The sequence below is a fragment of the Cervus canadensis genome, chromosome 5 (genome assembly GCF_019320065.1).
Source record: "Cervus canadensis isolate Bull #8, Minnesota chromosome 5, ASM1932006v1, whole genome shotgun sequence".
In the NCBI taxonomy this organism is placed as follows: Eukaryota; Metazoa; Chordata; class Mammalia; order Artiodactyla; family Cervidae; genus Cervus; species Cervus canadensis.
The window spans coordinates 26,879,996-26,900,475 of record NC_057390.1 but is presented as its reverse complement, the minus strand read 5'-3'; the positions used below and the strand labels follow the sequence as shown (position 1 = coordinate 26,900,475).

The 20,480-nt window shown below is 36.1% G+C and overlaps 1 protein-coding gene across 3 annotated transcripts in view; it reads left to right on the top strand.

Annotated features, from left to right (window-relative positions):
* The window catches only part of SRBD1 (S1 RNA binding domain 1), a 228,083-nt gene that overhangs the window by 134,408 nt on the left and 73,195 nt on the right, over positions 1–20,480 (top strand). For all 3 annotated transcript variants that reach the window (XM_043468470.1, XM_043468468.1, XM_043468471.1), the window contains exon 16: positions 5,044–5,126. In XM_043468470.1, coding sequence (XP_043324405.1) covers positions 5,044–5,126 — 83 coding nt within the window. The remainder of the gene's footprint in view (positions 1–5,043; positions 5,127–20,480) is intronic.

Here is a 20,480-nt window from a genome sequence, read left to right as displayed (position 1 = left end):
ACACAAGAGAAAATACATATAGAAACCGAGATCAGAGATTTCACAGAGAAATGGCCAAACTACCTTGTAGTGAAGCCCACAAATGACAAACCTCACCTTTGAGCAAAACACTTAGAGTCAGGGTTTTAGTACCCTGCCTGTGATGGAAAGTCGTCGTTCACTTAACATGTAAGGAGAATGTATACTGTTAAAGACAGATGCCAAAATATGAGGCAGAGGGTGGGGTATATGTACTACATGAAGAAATAGAGACTATGTAGAAGGAAGGAAAATAAAGAAAAAGCTTGATGTCCTTAGAGAAAAGATACTTCACTCATTTAAGGGTATATTTACATAAAATAATTTCACCCTTTTTAGGTATACCATCTATGAATTTTTTAAAGCTTATACTAGTCAGGTCACCACAAGTGCTGCAATCAAGATTACAGATATTTATATTAGGTCAACAGATTTGTCAGCTCCTTATTGAAAAATGTAATTACTGATTAGAGGATCAAGATGTGCATTAACAGCATTGCAATTACATTTTAATCAGCTTTTTTAGTGAAAAAATTCTAATTTGGAGTTCTTGAATGAAATAAGACAGCATGGGGATTAACCTGTCTTCCTCTGTTGCTGTCTGATGGCAAGGAGAAGTACGAAAATGAAGTGAGTTTTGGCTTTGAAAAATTTCCACTTTGTAGTCTCGGGTAACAGAATAAAGAAAAATTTTAAAGACAGCACAGTTTAGTATAGTCTTTTGAGCAATACATTTATTTGCTCTGGAAGCTTTTAAGATTCTAGGTGTTTCATGGATCTAAAGACCAAAAGCAGTATAATCCCTTTTATCCTTTGTATATAAGACACCTTATAAGTGAGGGGGAATGCTGCTTTTAGTGGTACCGCGCATGGCTGCAGCTCTGGTCGCTTACCTTTTAGGATGGTAATCTTCGCTCAGTCTGGGCTCCCTTCCACAGGTTATGCACATTGTATTTTTCTTACACGCAGTACACACACACATACACACAGACAGTGAATGGGTTCTCCTTCATGATGTTTTCTTATTGGTTGGTGATGGCATATGATGGAGTATCAGTTTTTGTGTGGGTGTCTTGAAATCAGCCGACTGATTGAAATCTTATTAGTTCTGATATTTTTTTCGGTTGACTTAGTTGGGTTTTCTAAGAAGACAGTCATCATCTGCAAATAATAATAAGTAATCTAATTTCTGTCTTTTCAGTAATCGTGTCTTCTTTCTTTTCTTTTCCAATTGTGTTAACTAGAATTTCCTGAACAGTGGTGAATAGTAGCAATGATACAGAGAAGCACTGGCATCATATGTGGGAAAAAATAGGTAATATTTGCCATACATTTGGGCAGTCTGCATTTTAAAAATACATAACAACTTCATTGAAATACAGTTTACATAGCACACAATTAACCCTTTTAAGTGTTTGTCATCATTTTTTAGTATAGTCAGTTTTATAACTATTGCCAGTATCCAATTTTAGAGCATTTTCATTGCCCCACATAGAAACCCCATACCAATTAGCAATTTGTTCCCCTTCCTCTCTTTGTCCCAATCTCTGGAAAACACTGACCTTCTTTCTGTCTGTATAGATTTGTCTATTCTGGATATGTCATAGAAATGGAGTCATTACAATGTGAGGTCTTTTGTGACCGACTGGCTTCTTCACTTAGTATAGTGTTTTCAAAGTTTACCCATGCTGTAGCATGTTATCAGTACCCCCATTCCTTTTTATTGCCAAATAATTTACCACCATACTGGTGTATGCCACTTTTTTTTCATCCATTTATCAGTTGTTGAATATTTGGGTTGTTTTCACCTTTTCTACTACAATGAGTAATGCTGCTGTGAACCTCCATGTACAAGATTTTATTTGGACAGATATTTTCATTTCTTTTGAGTATGTACCTAGAAGTAAAAACTCAGGGATGTAGGGTGACTCTGTGTTCAACATGTTCCATAAGTCTTTTTTACTCCTTTTACTGTACTTTCCTCACCATCTCTCCTCTGCTTCTGTCACCATTTCATCCTTTTCCTTTCTAGCTCAAAATGTGCGTGTGCCGCAAGTTTGGGGCCATGACTCTTACTCTGTCTTCATTTCCTTAATCAGCAATCTACTAGCCTCCTTTTGCCTGAACTGCTTATCTGTCTCTTACTCTTAGAAATCTGTTGTTAGCCTGATCATTATTACTGTTTGTTGCATAACGTTTCTCTCGGTTATCCTGCCAGCAGAAAAACAGCTCCATCTTCTCTTCAAAGCTTGAGCATACTGCTTTTCAAAATCTACTTTAAACAGTATTCATCTGTCTTTCTCCTCCTGCCTCTGTCTCTTCCATATTTGGTTTTTATACTTCATAGAATGAACAGCATCTGAAAGTGAAATGCCAATTCTAGAAATATTAGATCTTTGTCAAGAGTTGTTTTACTGGGTACACTGTAACTCCAGAAGCCCTTGGGACTTATTGTAGAATTAACGTCATCTAGAAACCATCATTTTCAATCCATCGTTGCTAATATTTAGCAATATTTGGATGAACAAATGATACACTGGCAGTGAACTGTTGGAAGGGAATCCAGTAGAAAATAGTTGAAAATCCTTTTATGTATCTCAGAAATGTTAAAATATGGGGTCTACTCGCACTTAACAAATTATATAAAATGCTGTAACCACTTTCTGAGTTTCAGGTTTTCATAATGTGCATTTTCCTGAAGGTGTAGATTTGAGAGGTTTATGTATTGATATACTTTTATTGAGTTTCTAATATTGCCTTCCTGTGCAGCATGTGTTCTGATGCCTGTTACCTTAGCTTGGTTTACTGTTGTGAGTTAATTGTTGTTTCTTTAATCTGAAAGTATTTTGGCAACGTATGTATTTGTTTGAAAATCATTCTTATTGTATTATATATCTAAAGGCTAGAATAAAGAAATAATACATTTATCCCTTGGTAGCCTTAGGAGATTCGTTTCAGGAACCCCTCTCAGGTACCAAAATACAAGGATGCTCTTGTCCTTTATATAAAATAGTGTAATATTTACATATAATCTATGCACATCCTCCAATATACTTTAAAACATCTCTAGATTACTTGTCCTACCTAATACAATGTAAATGTTATGTAAACAATTGTAAGTCCAATGTAAATTGTTGCTGAATGCGGAAAATTCAAGTTTTACTTTTTGGAACTTGATATGGAATTTTTTTTCAAACATTTTTGAGCCATAGGAAAATCTGTGAATGTGAAACTTACAGATGTGGAGGGCTGACTTTTTTGTTTTTAGAGGATACCACCTATGTCTCTGGTGGCATATGTTTCAATGTGTAACTATAAATGCGGTAATTAGAAGAAACCACTTATACGTCCATGCTTGTACTAATTAACTTTATGTGAAATTTGATAAGAAAGGTGTATGTGAAGGCCTTGAAATTCCCATCTCTTCTGTGGGAGAAATAGGCAGATTATAAGATGCCAGCTTATTGCTTTCTAAGCTTGTTTTGCAAGTTGCCATTGTCACTATCTGTTAGCAATATTAGTAAAAGATGTGAAAAAGACTTGAATGACTGAGCAGTGAACCTGATGTTTACAGTGGGTCTTATCTCTGATGAGAGGTGGCACACATCAGAAGAGTCTGATAGTCACTTCTGAGAGGTGGCTTCTTTTACTAGTCCTTGAACAGTTTAACACAAAAGCAGCCATGGAATTTCCTTTAACGACCTTAATATTTTCACTTAATGAATTTATATTTCATCCAACCTTCTATATGAGTAGGTGACATTGACTAACTTTCATGTGTTTAGAAAATGAATCCTGTTCATATGTAAACACTCAATGCATCTATGCTACTTGGGGAAAAAAAAGAGTTGCCTTAATTATCCTTAAGATTCATATTGATGAAGAATCAATGCTCTTGAACTGTGGTGTTGGAGAAGACTCTTGAGAGTCCCTTAGACTACAAAGAGATCAAACCAGTCCATCCTAAAGGAAATCAGTCCTAAATTTTCATTGGAAGGACTGATGCTGAAGCTGAAACTCCAATACTTTGGCCACCCTATGTGAAGAGCTGACTCATTGGAAAAGACCATAATGCTGGGAAGGATTGGGGGCAGGAGGAGAAGGGGACGACAGAGGATGAGATGGTTGGATGGCATCACTTATGTGATGGACATGAGTTTGAGCAAGCTCCCGGAATTGGTGATGGACAGGGAAATCTGGTGTGCTGCAGTACATGGGGTTGCAAAGAGTCGGACACGACTGAGCAGCTGAACTGAACTGAAGATTCATATTAAATTTCTTTTTTCCAACTAAATTTGTTTTATAAGCTAGTTATAGATTTTGTTTAAAAAAAGGTGATAATAAATGATGACGAAATAAAAATCATGACTTAAGCAATATTTGAAGTTAACTCTCTAGTCTTTTAAAAATGCAATGTGATGGTCCAGAAAGGGATGTAATTAGGACTGTGCTTGTGTTAGGAGCAAGCAGTTAGCATGCAGATCACTTCCCAGACTTATCTTGCAGTCATATTCAAGGCAATACAAGTATATTCACTAGCCAGCTAACTTGATCTCTGATTGCAGTAAGATATGATTCTATCATTTAGTCATCATTATCAAGATATAGTCTTAATAAACATATTTAATGCAAAGATGTGTATCATGTTTATAGTAATGCAGGGTTATTTAAAAGTAAAACAAATATCTACTTGTTCTTTAAATTGTGAGGTGTCCTTGCATACTGTATTTAACGAATGAACAGGTAATTGTGTAAATACAGCAACTGTTTTACTTGTCATATAACCCTTTCAATGCATTTGAGCTTAGGAATGCCTAGGAGTTTTGATGACATAATCAATTCTGAAGTTTTGCATTCACTTTTTGTATGGGGGGAACAAACTTTGAAACTTGGTTAAACTGTTGGTCTTTTGGGGGGAAGAATAAAGAGGGATAACTGCTTGTATTATAAGAAACTAAAATAGCAATTATCTGGATACTGCTTTTCACATTAAGCCGTACTTGTTTTCTGATTCTGTTTTTTCAGTTTCCATAGCAAGGCGTGTACAAGATCCATTAGCTGAGCTAGTGAAAATCGAGCCAAAGCACATTGGAGTTGGAATGTATCAGGTAAAGCAATGTGGATCATTTAATTTATGAAATCTATCAATAAAGAGAGCAGTACTCAAACCTTGGTATAGTAATTGTCAGTGGGAATAAGTTCCCATTTTCAACGGTTTTACAGTTTGTAGAATGATAGTTAGGTATTATGAATTACTCAGGAAGGAGTGAGTTTTTTATTCTGGTGTTTATGATTTTGATCAAGAGTTAGAATTAGTTATAATCAGTTTAGACACTATTAAAATGTTAGATGCAAGTCTGAAGAGCCTCTCCTTTTAATGTTTTTATAAAAGTGGAGGGGATGTGGATAAAGCGGAGTATGTTGGCTCTTTTGGTAAACCCATATGAGCTATTGATCTTTATTGATCTTTCCAGAAGAAGCCTCTGGTACTTATTTTTTTTTTCCTGTTTTTCATTCCTATTAGATTATTATAGTTTGTTTTTGTCATTTCCCAGTATGAGTTAAAAGCTTTCATTTTTGTTACTGTGTAGTAGTAGCAATAATAGTAGTAATAGTGCTTACTGGGGGCAGGAGGAGAAGGGGACGACAGAGGATGAGATGGCTGCATGGCGTCACTGACTCGATGGACATGAGTTTGAGTCACCTCCAGGAGTGGGTGATGGACAGGGAGGCCTGGCGTGCTGCAGTTCCTGGGGTCGCAAAGAGTCGGACTCGACTGAGCGACTGAACTGAACTGAGTGCTTATTGTGGTTGCTATTGTATTTTCAGTTCTTGAGGTTGTATTCCTTAGGCAATTGAGGGCAACACTAAATCTGGGTGAAATGAATCCATATTGGTTTAAGTGGTCTCCAGAAACCTCAAGTTGAATTATTTTCTCTCTGATGATAGTTCTACTTAGGCCTGAAGGAGAATATTACCCTGTGTATAATTTTCATGAAATTTGAGTGATAGGTACTGTACTTTCTCTAAGGAAATACTATATTACATCATAGGATCTGTGACCACTAGAAATGGAAGAGAGAGACCTTTGAGATATCCAACCCTACCCTCCTCATTTGACAGGAGTAGAAGCCATGTCCAAGAATAGTTAGGATTTTTACCCAGGCTCACACTATCACAGCCTGGACTAACCTGTCATATATGGGACTTAACTGGAGTTTTCCCATTTTATAGTAAGTTAAACCAAGAGGCATCCAAAACTTTAACTGGACTTGTTGATTCAACAAGGATGGTTCCTAAAGGGACTAATCTAGTTACAGATAGATAAAATATCTAGTGTCTAAAGAGTATACCTATTATAGAAGTTTTATGATACAGGCATCATAGTTAAGAGAAGTTATATTAATTCAAGGTGAAGCTATGGAATACCTCAACAAGATGGTGGAACAAAGGAAAGGGAAAGTCAAACTTATATAACCCAGGAGGCTAATAACCTGTTGGCATCAGGTCTTTAAGTAAATAGCAGGGACCTTGTCTCCAGATTTAGATTCAGAGTGGTGTTTAATGTGGGAAAACTTTGGAATTCATTCCAACAGCAGTGAGAAGTAATGGAAGAGTTTTAAGCAGAGGAATGACATGATTTGATTTTTATTTTTGAATGTTGACTGACTACTCTAGGTGAAAGGTAATGGTGACTGGGACACAGTTAATGGAACTCAGTAGAAATGGAAAGAAATAAAATGTATTTTGTAGGGACTACTTGGTGATGTGAGTGAAAAGGAGTTGTGAAGAATTTGCCCCAAGGGTCATGAGGATGCCTGAGCAGGTTTGGTGAGGATAAGATGAGTAATCCAGTTTTGGACATGTTAAATTTGAGGTGCCTGTAAGAAATACAAGAAAAGGTATCAGCTCAGAGTTGGATATACGAGTCTGAGATTTAGAGATATAGCCATGTTAACACTAGAGTACATACACCCTTGAGCAAGCAGTGACACTGAGAAAGTGATCAAGACAGTAGGCTGAGCTCATGCTATTCTTTAACTACATTGTCACCACCGCTGGCATATCCACAACTCCAAATTCCATAAGAGGACAGAAAAAGTGTACATATATGTCTGTACCTATATAAATACTTACTTATGTCAATCAACTGATAATAGTCTGGGAAAACAAGAAAGGGTCCCACCAGTGGATAGAAATTATAAGAATTCTTAAAAGATACTAAGCCTGATGAGTCACATCCACAGAAAAATAAAGCATGGTGGAGCCATACCCCCAAAATATATAGACCAGTAGTGTTCGCTAACCAGAATCATATTCAAGGAGTGGGGAGGAGGTCTGCAGGATTAGGTAAGGAGGTACATACAGAATGGCTAGGCCTGTGGTGACCCCTCTCCCTCACTTTTCTGTGAATCCCAGTTAAAGCACTGAGTATAACAGAGAGGCCAGAGAGGCTTGGTGATCCCTCAGGTAGCCTTTGATTGTCAGGAAGCTCAAGGAATTTCTTCCTGGGAAGACAAACTCCTGACATGTACATAACACCTGGCATCATATCCCACATTTTTTACTTGAAGCTCATGGTAGTGAACAGAACCATTATACACAGGCAGACACAGAGAGTCTCTGAAATGACCTTGCTGCCAAGAGTCACTAAATGTTTGAGGAAAACCTGTGATAGAAAAATGAGGCTCCAACCTTAAGAAAAAACAATACTCAAAGAAACAATAAACAGACAACAGACTCTGAAATAAGTCAGATTAACATTCATGGAAACATAGGGAACGTTATTACATTTCTAAAACAAACATGGAATAGAATGAAATTAAACCAGTCTAAGAATTTTAAAATCGAATTGTTAAGATTTAAAAAAAGAAAAAACAACACATAGGTGAAATAGAGTGGACACAGCTAGAAGCAAATTAATGAAGTAGAAAATTGAGTTAGATTCTTTAGGGTATGGTCTTAAACTTAAAGAGGTAGGAAGCATGAACAAAAGGTCGTACAATGCAGAGCACCTTCTAAAGCTTCTGTGCTTAGTCGCTTCAGTCGTGTCCGACTCTGCTACCCTGTGGGACCATGGCCTGCCAGGCTCCTCTGTCCATGGGATTCTCCAGGCAAGAATACTGGAGTGGTTTGCCCTTTCCTTCTCTATCTAAAGCTTCTATATTCATCTAATAGAACTTCAGATAAACAAGAGTGGAGGGGAGTTATAATCCCAGAAATAATAGAATGAAATTTGTCCAAACTGAAGATAGACAAGTCTTCTAAAAAGGCCTACTGAATACTGAATAAAAGATTGACAAACGACCTACACTCAGATGCCTTCCTGTGAAATTTCAGAATGCTAGTAATAAGGAGGAACTGACTTAAGACCTTCCAGAGAACAAACACAGTTTACCTACAAAGGAAAAAATCAGGTAGATATTAACCCTATTATTGGTAAAAACAAGTAATAGAAGATAGAAATGCAGAAGTTTTGAAGTTGAGGAAAAATTTATGTTGAACCTATAATTCTGTGTTCAGGCAAACCAGCAATTCAGTGTGAGAGGAAAATAAAAATAGTTTTGGATCTGTAATGTTTCAGCTTCTCTGATTGTTACAGACCTTCTTTGAAAGAATTATTTATGCTAGTACTCCTGCCTAATGTGGGAGGGTGGGTGTGGGATTGGAGGTCCAAAAAGTGGAGGTCATGTCTTGAGGAAGCAATATCAAAGTAAGGAAACAGCAGAGAGCTTTACAATACACACATGTCCAGTAAAGTGTATTTGTGTTGTTAAGTCATAGTTTTTTAACTATAATGTTCATCTTTAAATATTTTATCAGGACCAGATCAACTAAACATGGGAGAGTAGAAGAAAAAGAAGAGAGAGAATATTAGGACCTTTTTCAGGAAAAAGATTCAAATATAGATTAACTCTTTAATTTTTTAGAAAAACATAATCTGAAATATATGAATAATAACCACAAATAGGACACTTAATATAAATCATGAGAGTAAAAAAGTAAAGAAAGTTTGACATTCCAACCAAAGGTAGAGGAAAGAAAATAAGAAAGTATAGTAAATCAATTTACAAATAAAATATAGCACCAAGATGTGTGTGTATGACTCTTGCGACCCCATGGACTATAGACCATCAGGCTATGGGATTTCCCAGGCAAGAATACTGGAGTGGGTTGCCATTTCCTTCTCCAGGGGATCGTCCCAACCTAGAAATCAAACCTGGTCTCTCACATTGCACGCAGTCTCCTTCGTTACAGGGAGATTCTTTACCAACTGAGCCACCAGAGAAGCCTATATGTGCAAGAGGTACTTCTAAAGGAAAAAGCAACCTTGATATTTCAAACATGGAGAAAAATATTCCACATGAATGAAAAGTCAGCAACATCAACATGAGACGAAATAGAATTTAAGGCAAAATGCATTTCAGATCAAAGGTCAAGGTCAAAAAGGTTTATACAATATTAATTGTGGAACAGTATCCCAAGAAAATATAATTGCTCTGAGCATTATAGAATGCTAATAGCATAGCTTCAAAAAAATATGCAGTATTAAACACTTCTGAAAATTAGAGCAAGAGACAAGTTCACATTATTGGTGGGGGCTTTAACAGATACAGCATAGTGACACATACATTTTAAAAACAACTTAATATTGAGATATAATCATATACCATACATAAATACATAAATTCATCCACTTAAAGTGTACATGTCAAAGATACTTCATATATTCATAGGGTTGTGAAACTGTTACCACTGTCTAATGTTTGAACATTTCATCACCCTGAAAGAAACCATTAGCAGTCACTCTCCAGCACCCCCTCCTTCCCCAGCCCTAGGCCACTGCTAATTTATTTTCTGTTTCTATTGGTTTGTCTATTCTGGATATGTCATACAAATGTAATTATACAGTGTGTGGTCTTTTGTGACTGGCTTCTTTCCTTTCACATAATATTTTCAAGGTTCATCCATGCTATAGCATGTATCAGAACTTCATTCCTTTTTGTGGGTAATAGTACCTCATTGTATGTATATATACCACATTTTGTTTATCCATTTATCAGGTCATGGAAATTTGGGTTAATTCCACTTTGGGGCTCTTATGAATAAGGCTTTTATGAACATTTGTGTACAAGTTTCTATTTTATTTTTATTTTACTTCTAAATAGGTATTGGTTAGCGGGCAGCAAGAAATTACTTTTAGATATTCAGTTCTTAGGTGAGAGAGCATTGTTGAGTGGATCCATCCAAATCTAGTCTTACTGGCTTTGTAACTAGAGAGATAATGAACTTATAGTAAAACTGTGTACAAATTTTTAAGATGTGTATTTTCATTTCTCTTGAATATATACCTAGAGTGGATTTGCTGTGTTACAGTTTAAAGCCAAATGATGAAGTAGGGAAGTTATTGGCCACAAATGTATATGTACATATGATAACTACATATTTTTTTATTAGAATTTGGTGTTTTCTTATAATTTGTATACATTTATTTATTGGTTCCTATAAAACATTGACAAAATTTTATGGAGACTTTACATACCATTTATATGGATGAAATATATATAAATTTTTTCTATCAGAAAAACCCAAATTAGACAAAGCGATATTTATTTCAACCTAATAATTGAGTAAAGTTGTAATAAAGTGATAAATATCTGTGCAAATAAAAAAGATACAGTAAAATGAACATTCATAAACACTGCAGGTGTTATATGAATTGTTATTTCTAGTAAATAGTTAATACATATCTCAGTGCATTTTAAAACTATGCATTGCTTTGACCTGGTAGTTCTCTCTTTTGGAGTCTCTTCTAATGCAATAATAAGACCTGTTTCTAAGATTCACATACAAGTTTGCCATTATAACAAATGTTGGAAGCAACTACAATAGGAAAAGAGTTAAACGAGTCATGGTACATCTACCAGTTGAAATAGTATACAACCATTAAAAATTCAGGCTTTTCAGGCAGACTTAATGCCATGAGAAATTGCTGTTAACATATCTTTGAATTGCAAAAAAGTTGTTGATACAGAATAAAACCAATTTGTGTTTTAGAATTAGAGATGTGCATTTACACTGAAGGGAAAGAGTAACTGGCTGTTGACTGATATTTATATCTTTGTTGGTGTGCTTAGGGATATTTCTCTTTTTTTTTATGTTTTTTTTAACTTTCTGTAGTGATTACATATTAGGAAAAATGTGTTGTAAAATAAATATTTCCATTTCCCAGTCAATGGGCCACTTAATTTTAAGCCTTGATAAAATAGGCTTCCAGTACAACCAGAATGGGACTGGATTTCTTTTTAGTTGGGACCTATAAGTGCTTTTAGTGTAAGTTTAATACTTGTATTTATTCTGATTTAAATTATGAGTAGCTGGACAAACATTGTTGATTTTAAAAATGAAAGCTATTCAAAGAAAGAATGTTAAATAGTTACATGAAATAATAGAAGCTGTAATATTATTATTTCAATAGAAACTAAAATACTTTTGGTTTAAAAACAGCTGAAATGCTCAAGGCAGCACTCCAGTCCTTGTCTTAGAAAATGGGGAGAGCTGATTTCAAAAACACATGCCTGTCATTATTTCTGGAGAGAGAGGCAGCCAGTGTGGTCGAATGACAACATATCCCTAACTGACCCCTAAAGATTTTGCTGGAAAGTGGCTTGGTGTTACTCCCAAGAAAACACTCCAGGGTGAGAGCAGGATGATGCTGGGTTGGCTCTGTTTGAGTTCTGTGGGACATGGGGAATGATGGTTTAGCTTGGCCTTGTCGTATCAAGAGAGCAGAACTTGAATATGTTGGATTTAGTTGCTATTTATTTCTTCCTTGGATCGTGTTTTAGATACTTTCATGCTCATTAACACCTGTATTTGTTCATGAGCATTCACAGTAAAGTAGGAAAGACAGGGCAGTCCCCTTTCCTCCTTTGTGCCTCTCTGTTAGATCATTTGACATTATTAGAGAGTGAAATGGTTTTCCAAAATGAGTTTCTGAAATCCTTAGTGGATTTTCTGTATCCAGGCCATCTTTATTCCTCATTATTATGTATAATGAGGAGTCATTGTAAAAGGAAAATCATCTTCCCAGCTGAAATTTTTCATGGTTAAACCTCAAAGGTGGGAATTTGTACTTTACTTCCCCACCCCTTCTGTAGGATCAGTTCTGGAGAGAAACAAAACAAGACCGCCAAAAACCCACTCTTCAGTGGTGGCATTACTCTGTTAAAAAATTATTTTACAGTTAATATTGTAAGGATTATAAAATGTTTTACTATAGGTATGTAAAAGGTAATAAGGATTCTCACCTGTCCTGTATTATATGTCCAAATCATTTAAAACATTTTAATCCATTAATGATGTGTTACTTTAACATGGTATATAAAAAAAAGTCTGTCCCTTGCATATCCACTTAGATGACTTTACCGGGATTTTTGCCTTCTATACAATATTAAATCAATATTTTGAAATCAATAAAACACAAAGGTGAAAGAAACACAAGAGGAAATTATTCTAGAAATTAGGCATTATTCACATAAATGAGTTTCCTTGCCAAATGTTTTCATAATCCTGTCCCTCAACTTTAGGTCCCAGGATACTAGCTCTGCTTGAATCTCTGATTTACCAAGTATTTATGCATGAAATTCAAATTTAGTCTTGCAGTTCAGCTATTTCATTTACTTTTTACCATAATGGAGCTGTTTCTATAATTGAACAAAAATAAGTAATTAATTGACCTTCTCTGGGAGTATGAATCCATATATTAGAATTTTCTAGTTAAAGTTTTAAAATTTCTTTTCTGGGTGTGTTTTTTTCACTTCTGGAAGAATTATCCTTCCTATGTTGAAATACTAACTATAGTTTTCTTAGATTCTTAGAAATCACTGCCGATGTAATAAGCCAGGTACATATACACACACCTTAGTAAAACACCATTACTATCTTTAAAAGAAATGTGAGGTGTTAGTGTGATTTGAGAAACCTGTTACAAATAGTGCCTTGAATTATTAACAATGAAATATCTAATTTCCTTTATCTTTTGTTTACTTAAATGTTGTCTGTCATTGACCTCGGACAGTGAAACTAGATCGATTTCAGTTTCTATTGAAGTTCACCTTCTGGTTTCATACATTAGCAGAAAAATCACTGTTAGGATTTCTAAAACTTTAAAGTATTTTCACAGAGTTTAAAACTAGGTTTATCATGAATGACTGAAAAAAATTACACATGGGACACTAAAGGTACTACCACAAAGAAAAAGATTTTTAAGTTCTACTGTATTAGAATATAAAATATCTCTGAATCAGAAAATAATACATAGAAAGTCACAGACAGGGACAAGGTATTTGCATCACTTAAAATCTATAAAGAGCCCATAATTTATAAAGATCTCCTACAATTAAGAGAAAAAAAGTTTAACAGTTCAACAGAAAAATAGGCAAGGGACGTAAACAGGTAATTGACACAAGTGGAGACACACACGTAAAATAAAGAGGAAAAAAATTATTACTCTAGTAGTTGCTGCCACTGCTAAGTCACTGCAGTCGTGTCCGACTCTCTGCGACCCCATAGACGGCAGCCCACAAGGCTCCCCCGTCCCTGGGATTCTCCAGGCAAGAACACTGGAGTGGGTTGCCATTTCCTTCTCCAATGCATGAAAGTGAAAAGTGAAAGTGAAGTCACTCAGTCGTGTCCGACTCTTAGCTAGGGAAATGCAAACTACTAGTCAACATGATTTTCAATGGGAAACCTTTCAGGTTTTCAAAAATTAATCTGACAGTTTGAATGTTTTCAACAATGTGGAGCATTGAGAATTTTACACTTTATTTGTAGAAGTATAAACTGATAACAACCTCTTTGGAGAGCAACTGGAAGCTAGTAAAGTGGGAGATGGGGCTTCTCTTCAGCTTAGCAGTTTTGTTGCTAGATATTCATAGCATTGAAAAATTATCTTAAATGTGCACAAGAAGACATTTACAAGAAATTCACTGAAGCACTATTTATAGTACTAAAAAATTTGGAAACAATATGTCTTTCTTCAGAAAAACAAGAAAATAAACTGTAGTATACTCAGATGGTAGAATATTATATAGGAGCAAAGATGACCCAGTTAGAGCTACCCACATTAACTTGGATAAACCTCATAAAATACATTGAGAGAAGGCAGTTGCAGAATATGTCTAGTAGTTTATGATTAATATAAAAATTTATAATATGAAAAACAATACTACGTACTGTTTATGAATACCAATATATACAGTAGAAACATTGAAATAAGCACTGGAATCCCAGGTAGTAGTTACCTTGAGTGGGGCATGAGATGGGAGGGGATTGAGAACTGGGAGGGGTACAACAGGAGTTTCTACTCTGTTTATATTGTGTTTCTTAAGTTGTTTGATGGGCTCATGGTGTCCCTTATAATATACTCTACAACCTTTTGTTAAATAAGTGAAATTTTATAAAAAGATGCAGGAAAGCTGGGTCAAATGATAAAGGTGTTTTATCTCAGCAACTTTGGCTTTCAGTTGGTTTTAATTTCTGCCTTTATACATTTGTGTGTGTGTGTATTTTACAGTGAGGATTTATATAATCAGAAAAATAAAGCTGTTTTCATTTCCTGTGAAAATGAAAAAATACTTTTCCTATTAGACTACATTTCTTTTCATACTATTCTTTCAAATTTTTATCTTCAAGACTCTTGATTTTGCACCAAATCAAATACTCTTTTAATGCAGAGTTTTAACACTATCTTTGATTTTTTTTTTCACTTCGCAAATACTGGATTCTTCTGAATTTTAAGAATTAAATATTGTTTTGTTCCATTATTTGAAATGATCATTTGAGACATGGCCTAGGACAAACCTGTAGACTGTTATAATTTCTAGTGTTTATTTACAGGGCAGAGGTGGGTAGAACAGATGTTTAAGGAGTTATAGTATAATGTGTTGTAATAATGTTACATAATATGACTAGCATTCATCCTGTACTATTTTCTTTTCACCACTACCTCTCTCAACCAACACGCTCCTAAATTACCTAAATTAGAAACCTTAAGATTAGGCAGGGGAGCTTTTAAAAATCCCAGCCTTTAGGCCATGTCCCCAGAGATTTTTTAGTTTAATTGGTCTGGGGTGAGCCCTAGACATCAACAAACTTTTTAAAATTCCACAGGTGATTCTAATGTACAGGCCAGATTGAGAACCATTGGTTCTTAAAGTACAGCCCCTGGATCAGCAGTATCGGTATCATCTAAGAACTTGTTAGAAATGCATATTCTTGTAACGTCCTCCCAGACACACAGGATCACAAAATCAATGGGTAGGGCACTGGAATTTGGAATTTTAATGGTTAAGGCTTGCGAACCACTGATCTCTAATGCTTCTCAAGCTTGATTGTACAGTTAAAAAAAAAAGAAACCTTCATGAGGTCTCATTAAAATGCAGATTCTGATTCAGTCGGCCTAAGGTGGAGCATGAGATTCTGTGTTTCTGCAAATCTCCCAGGTGATATCAGTGCTGTTTGTCTGAGAATTACAATTTGAGTAGCAAGAAGAAGAAGAAGAAGTGGAAGTCGCTCAGTCGCGTCCGACTCTTTGCGACCCCATGGACTGTAGCCTAACAGGATCCTCCATCCATGGGATTTTCCAGGCAAGAATACTGGAGTGGGTTGCCATTTCCTTCTCCAGGGGATCTTCCCAACCCAGGGATCGAACCTGGGTCCTCCCGCATTGTAGGCAGCCATTTTACCATCTGAGTGAGTAGCAAGAGGCCCTATTAAAAGTCTCTTGGGCCTTAACCCCGATTGGTTGAATCAGAATCTGACTTTAACAAGATTTCCAGGTGTTTTGAATGCACGTTACAGTATTTGTAATGTAGAAGGAAAATCAGGACATGCCAGTATCTAAGGGAGATGAGCATTTGAGAAGCAAAAACTCATACTGTAAAACACTGAAAAGAATAAAGGTAGGTTAAGAGTTGAAAATGTGTGTTTCACATTTTGTTTTTTAAAAATGTTGATGGTGACCATAACAAGAATAATTTCATTGGAGTGGTAGAGGCAGAAATCAGAAGTAGACAGGACTGAATGAAAGGTGAGCACTTAGAAACAGGTGTATATAATTCTTTAAAGAAGAGAGTTTTCAAAGGAGGTCGAAATTTAAATGTGTTTAAATGTTATAGGAAGAAGGTAGGAGTAGAGAAGTTGAAGATGTCAGAGAGAAAGGAAGCTCAGTGCCTGAGATAACACCCACAGCTTAAACTAAGAAATAGACTAAGGAAGGAAATTGACAGGAGTTCAGAAGAGAGACCCTCCTGGGATGGCGGGTGTCTGGGAAGAAGTGAAGACAGCAGAACAGGGAGAGTTTGCCCCCCTGCCTAGAGACTAGTTTTATTTTCTCTGTGAAGTAGGAGCCTCCTGTTTTATACCCTTCACCCTTGCCCCAAAAAAGAACTTTAAGTTTTAAGATTTCTGAAATCACAGTATTCTTTTGTTTACCGTCTCTCCTCTAGTGGAATGTAAACTCTCAAGGTGTTTCCACCTCTATCCACAGCTCCCAGGACCTAGTACACAGTAGATATTCAATAAGTATTTGCTGAACGGATGAACAAATGGTAGATTATCAGTATAGTTGCTCATTTATTGTATTTTTTAACTGTTGTGAACATAGCTTGAATTTTTATAGCCTCTCACTTAAAATTTTTGTGTGGTAAACCAAAAATGCTGGTTACAAGTATTCTAATGAATCTCTTTTTCGGAAAAGTGTTTGAGAATTTAGGAGCAAAAAGCATTAGAATAGCCATGTGGTTAGAGTGAGAATGATTGTGGAAAGTAAAGGATTGCTGAGAATGAAAGAACCAGAGTTTCTTTATAGCGTGTATCTCTTCATTCCTTTCTCCCCCTTGACAACACAGACCATCCTTTTTTCTATGAAAATAATACTTAGAGGGCATACTTACATAGGAATGTTCTTTTCATTAAATTAGTACAACAATATTTCTGAGGCTCTTTGATTAATACAGTGTAATATCTTTATGAAAAAACTTTGTTGCCATGAAATTCATTGCAATAGACTTTTTCTTTTAAAGTGAAATTATCTATTAAAATGTAAGCTTATGGAATTCTTTAAAATTTCATCTTTATTTTCCACAGAGGTCTAAGGAAGTTTTTAGTATACTGGTTAGAGCTGACATTGTTTGTATGTGGATGGATAGCCTATAGACAAAAAATGGTGGAATACGAGTGTCGCAAAAAAGTGTTTACTTCTGTCATTCATGTAAATATTACTATTTTGCTGAATATTTGAATATAATTATGTGTAGATAATTGTTTGGCATACTAAAAAGAGAACCTGAGATGTAATTCTTTTTCAGCAGGAAAAAACTACTGTCTGAATATAATGATGTTCATATTAAAAAGAATTACTGAAAACTCAGATATAAGATTGTACTAGATAATTATAGTGATTGGGAAGAGAAATAAAATGTGTAAATATTAGGAGAGCCAGTTCTGAGAATTTAAAAACTATGTTCTGAGTATCTGATATTGTTCAAGAATGTTGATCAACTCATTCCTCTAAATATGTGTGTTGAGGGTAGATGTTGATCATGGGCTTTAAGAATTGCACTGGTAAATTAATTACTAGTAAGATTATATTTTAAATTCACGGGAAGGCTTCATTATCACAGTGATAATATGCATTAAATACATGATCCTATGAAAGGGCTGTGAGTTTGATAGAATTTAGATCATAAATGAACTGCCTACAAAGTGGTTGTAATGCAGTACAGAGACAGGAAAACTGGCCTTGTTAAATTATGGTATGAGTTCACTCATGGCAGGCACATTTGTCCACCAAATCTTTTATGCTGTGGACAGCTGTTACAGTGTCTTTTCTTTTGGTGACTGTGGAAAGGCATTCTAAGGGGAAATGTCTGTATTGAGGAAAAAAGATATTGATGAGAAGTTCGCCCCCGCTCCGGGTTTTTCTCCATAATTTTAAATGTTACAGAAAAGAAAAATTAATTTGCCTGGATATATATAAAAATGAAGATTGTTTCTCACTTACATAGAAGGAAATACATGTATTGTTTTTCTTTTTGAACAAGTACCTTTAGAAAGTGTCTTAGGTTTGAGGTGAGATAGTCAGTAGGCTAGTTGAGCTTCCCAGGTGGCTCAGTGCTAAAGAATCTGCCTGCCAGTGCAGGAGGCAAGGGTTCGATCCCTGCGTCGGGAAGATCCCCTGGAGAAGAAAATGTCAACCCACTCCAGTATTCTTGCCTGGAAAAACACCATGGACAGAAGGTATGCCATACAGTCCATGGAGTCACAAAGAGTTAGACACATCTGAGCATGCACACAGTAGGCTAGTTGGCCGCCTTCTTTATGCACTGTTAACTCTGGTGATATATTTTCTTTAATAATCTAGATCAGGCTGTCCAAGCTGTTTATTATACAGTATTATTTAAAAAGATGTATTTTCTTTTCAAATGTCTAATTGAAAGGGAGAATTTTCTCCTGCTGTATACAAGGCTTTTGTTTCATTATTTATTTGAAATAAATGGGGCCAGAGAGTATGAGTGTAGTTAAGTTTTGTTGGAGGGGGGTGCTTGCAAAGACTTTTTGAGGCATGATGTGCAAGTGAGTGTTTTTAAATCTCAGAGGTGTGATTATGTCATAACAGCCATAACCTCTGGGCTTGCTTTATTACTTTTATTAAAACAAATCTGTATGGGGGTGCTATGTATATTTTGGTGATGAAGGAAATGAGGTGGTTAATTTATTATGTGAACAGCACTTTCAACTAACCACAGCGTGATTCACTGAGAGAGTGGTGGAAAAGCCTAGCTCTGTAGAAATGACTGCTTTTTGATTTGTGGACCTTAACTTTCAACAGCAGAGCATGAAGTTTATCTACAAAATGGCTCCCTCTTTTTTTTTCCCCCCTCTAATGTTTTTGCCCAATTTTAAACTTGAAAATTTTGCCTTTATTTTGGGTATTTACTGAAAAGTTAAGGCAGGAGGTAGGAGGGAGAAGGGGCTTATGTGTTAGGGCATTAGGGAAGTGGGTAACATCTTTATGGTTTCCAGGTAGCCCACACATACTTCAGAGGAGGACTCCATAGAGTAAATCAGTCTGCTAAACCCTCCAACAATGAGGATGACTGTCTGGTTCCAGATGCGAGTTAAGGAAAAGTGAGGCACCTGTTCTTTCCTTTTGTTGGATGCATTTATAAACAGATACTACAGTGGAAAAGAAAATTAATTTCAGGTAAAATAGTGTCTGATAAACATTTGTTTGGAAATAGGAGTGGATTGTGGGAGAAGGTGAGAATGTCATGCCACCTAGAAGTGCACACACTGTAGAGTGAAGCCAGAAGAGCCATCCACCTAATGAGCTTGCAGGGGTATAAAACACTTGTTGTATACTCATAAACAGCCACTGCGAGACCAAGAAAAGGCTGTTTTATCTGGAGTTGTGCCATATCCAGCATCATCTGGTGATGTGAACCTGGTGGAAAATAGGTCATCTTCCTGGTAGTATTTTTGAAAGACCCCTTCGTTTTTCCAGATGTGCAAAGTACCAACCACTTAGAAAAATTTAGAAATCAGTCAGTCTTAACTAATAGAATTCATTAAAGTATTTTATACCTGGCGTATTACAAGACTCTATGAAAGTAAGGATGACAATCAGTTTTATATTTTATCTCTGCTTCTTTGGAATGCCACACCACATGTCTCTTCAGATCCTTAAATTTGCTGTAAAAATTATGTCATTCCCTCATAGCACTTGCCCAGAGAGTTGGCAAAAGCCAGGAGAAGCATTATTTGTATAGCTGAGAGGCAGTGTAGAGGAGGGAGGTCCAGGCCTTTGGTTTCTGTAAACAGGGTGGGCTGGGAGGGGGCAGTGGCGCTCCTGGTTATGTTGTCAGTCGTCATGCGCTGTCAGTCCTGGTGAGAATGTGTGCACTTGGAGACTGGTTCAGCCACAGTGATTAGTAATGACCATCCATAGTCCCACACTATGTAGGAACTTAATTTTAAAAGGAATTGGATTGTAGGCAAAACTTAATTTTAGTGACATTGGTTGGGCTTCTCAAAACTTCCAGGTATCCTCACTAGCAGAATGAATTCATGTTTTGGACGTTCCAAGAGACATTATATTTGACACCACATGAATTTGTCTTCGTCATGGTTTGGTTACTTTTTAAAAGATTGAGATTTAAAAATCGTTCTTGGGGATTGGCTTTAAGTCTGTGACTTTTTTTCCCCTCCTAAATGTCCTGCTCAAGCCAATGTGGAACACACCAGTTATTTTAAAAGCATGGATACTGGAGAAACCTTGATTCCAAATGTGTGGCCTCCATTCTTCTCTGCCTTTCTCTGTATTTTCTCCTGCTGTGTCCTCTTGCTTATGTAGCTCTTTCTTTGTCTGCCTTCTACCCTCCTATGGGCTTCTTTTT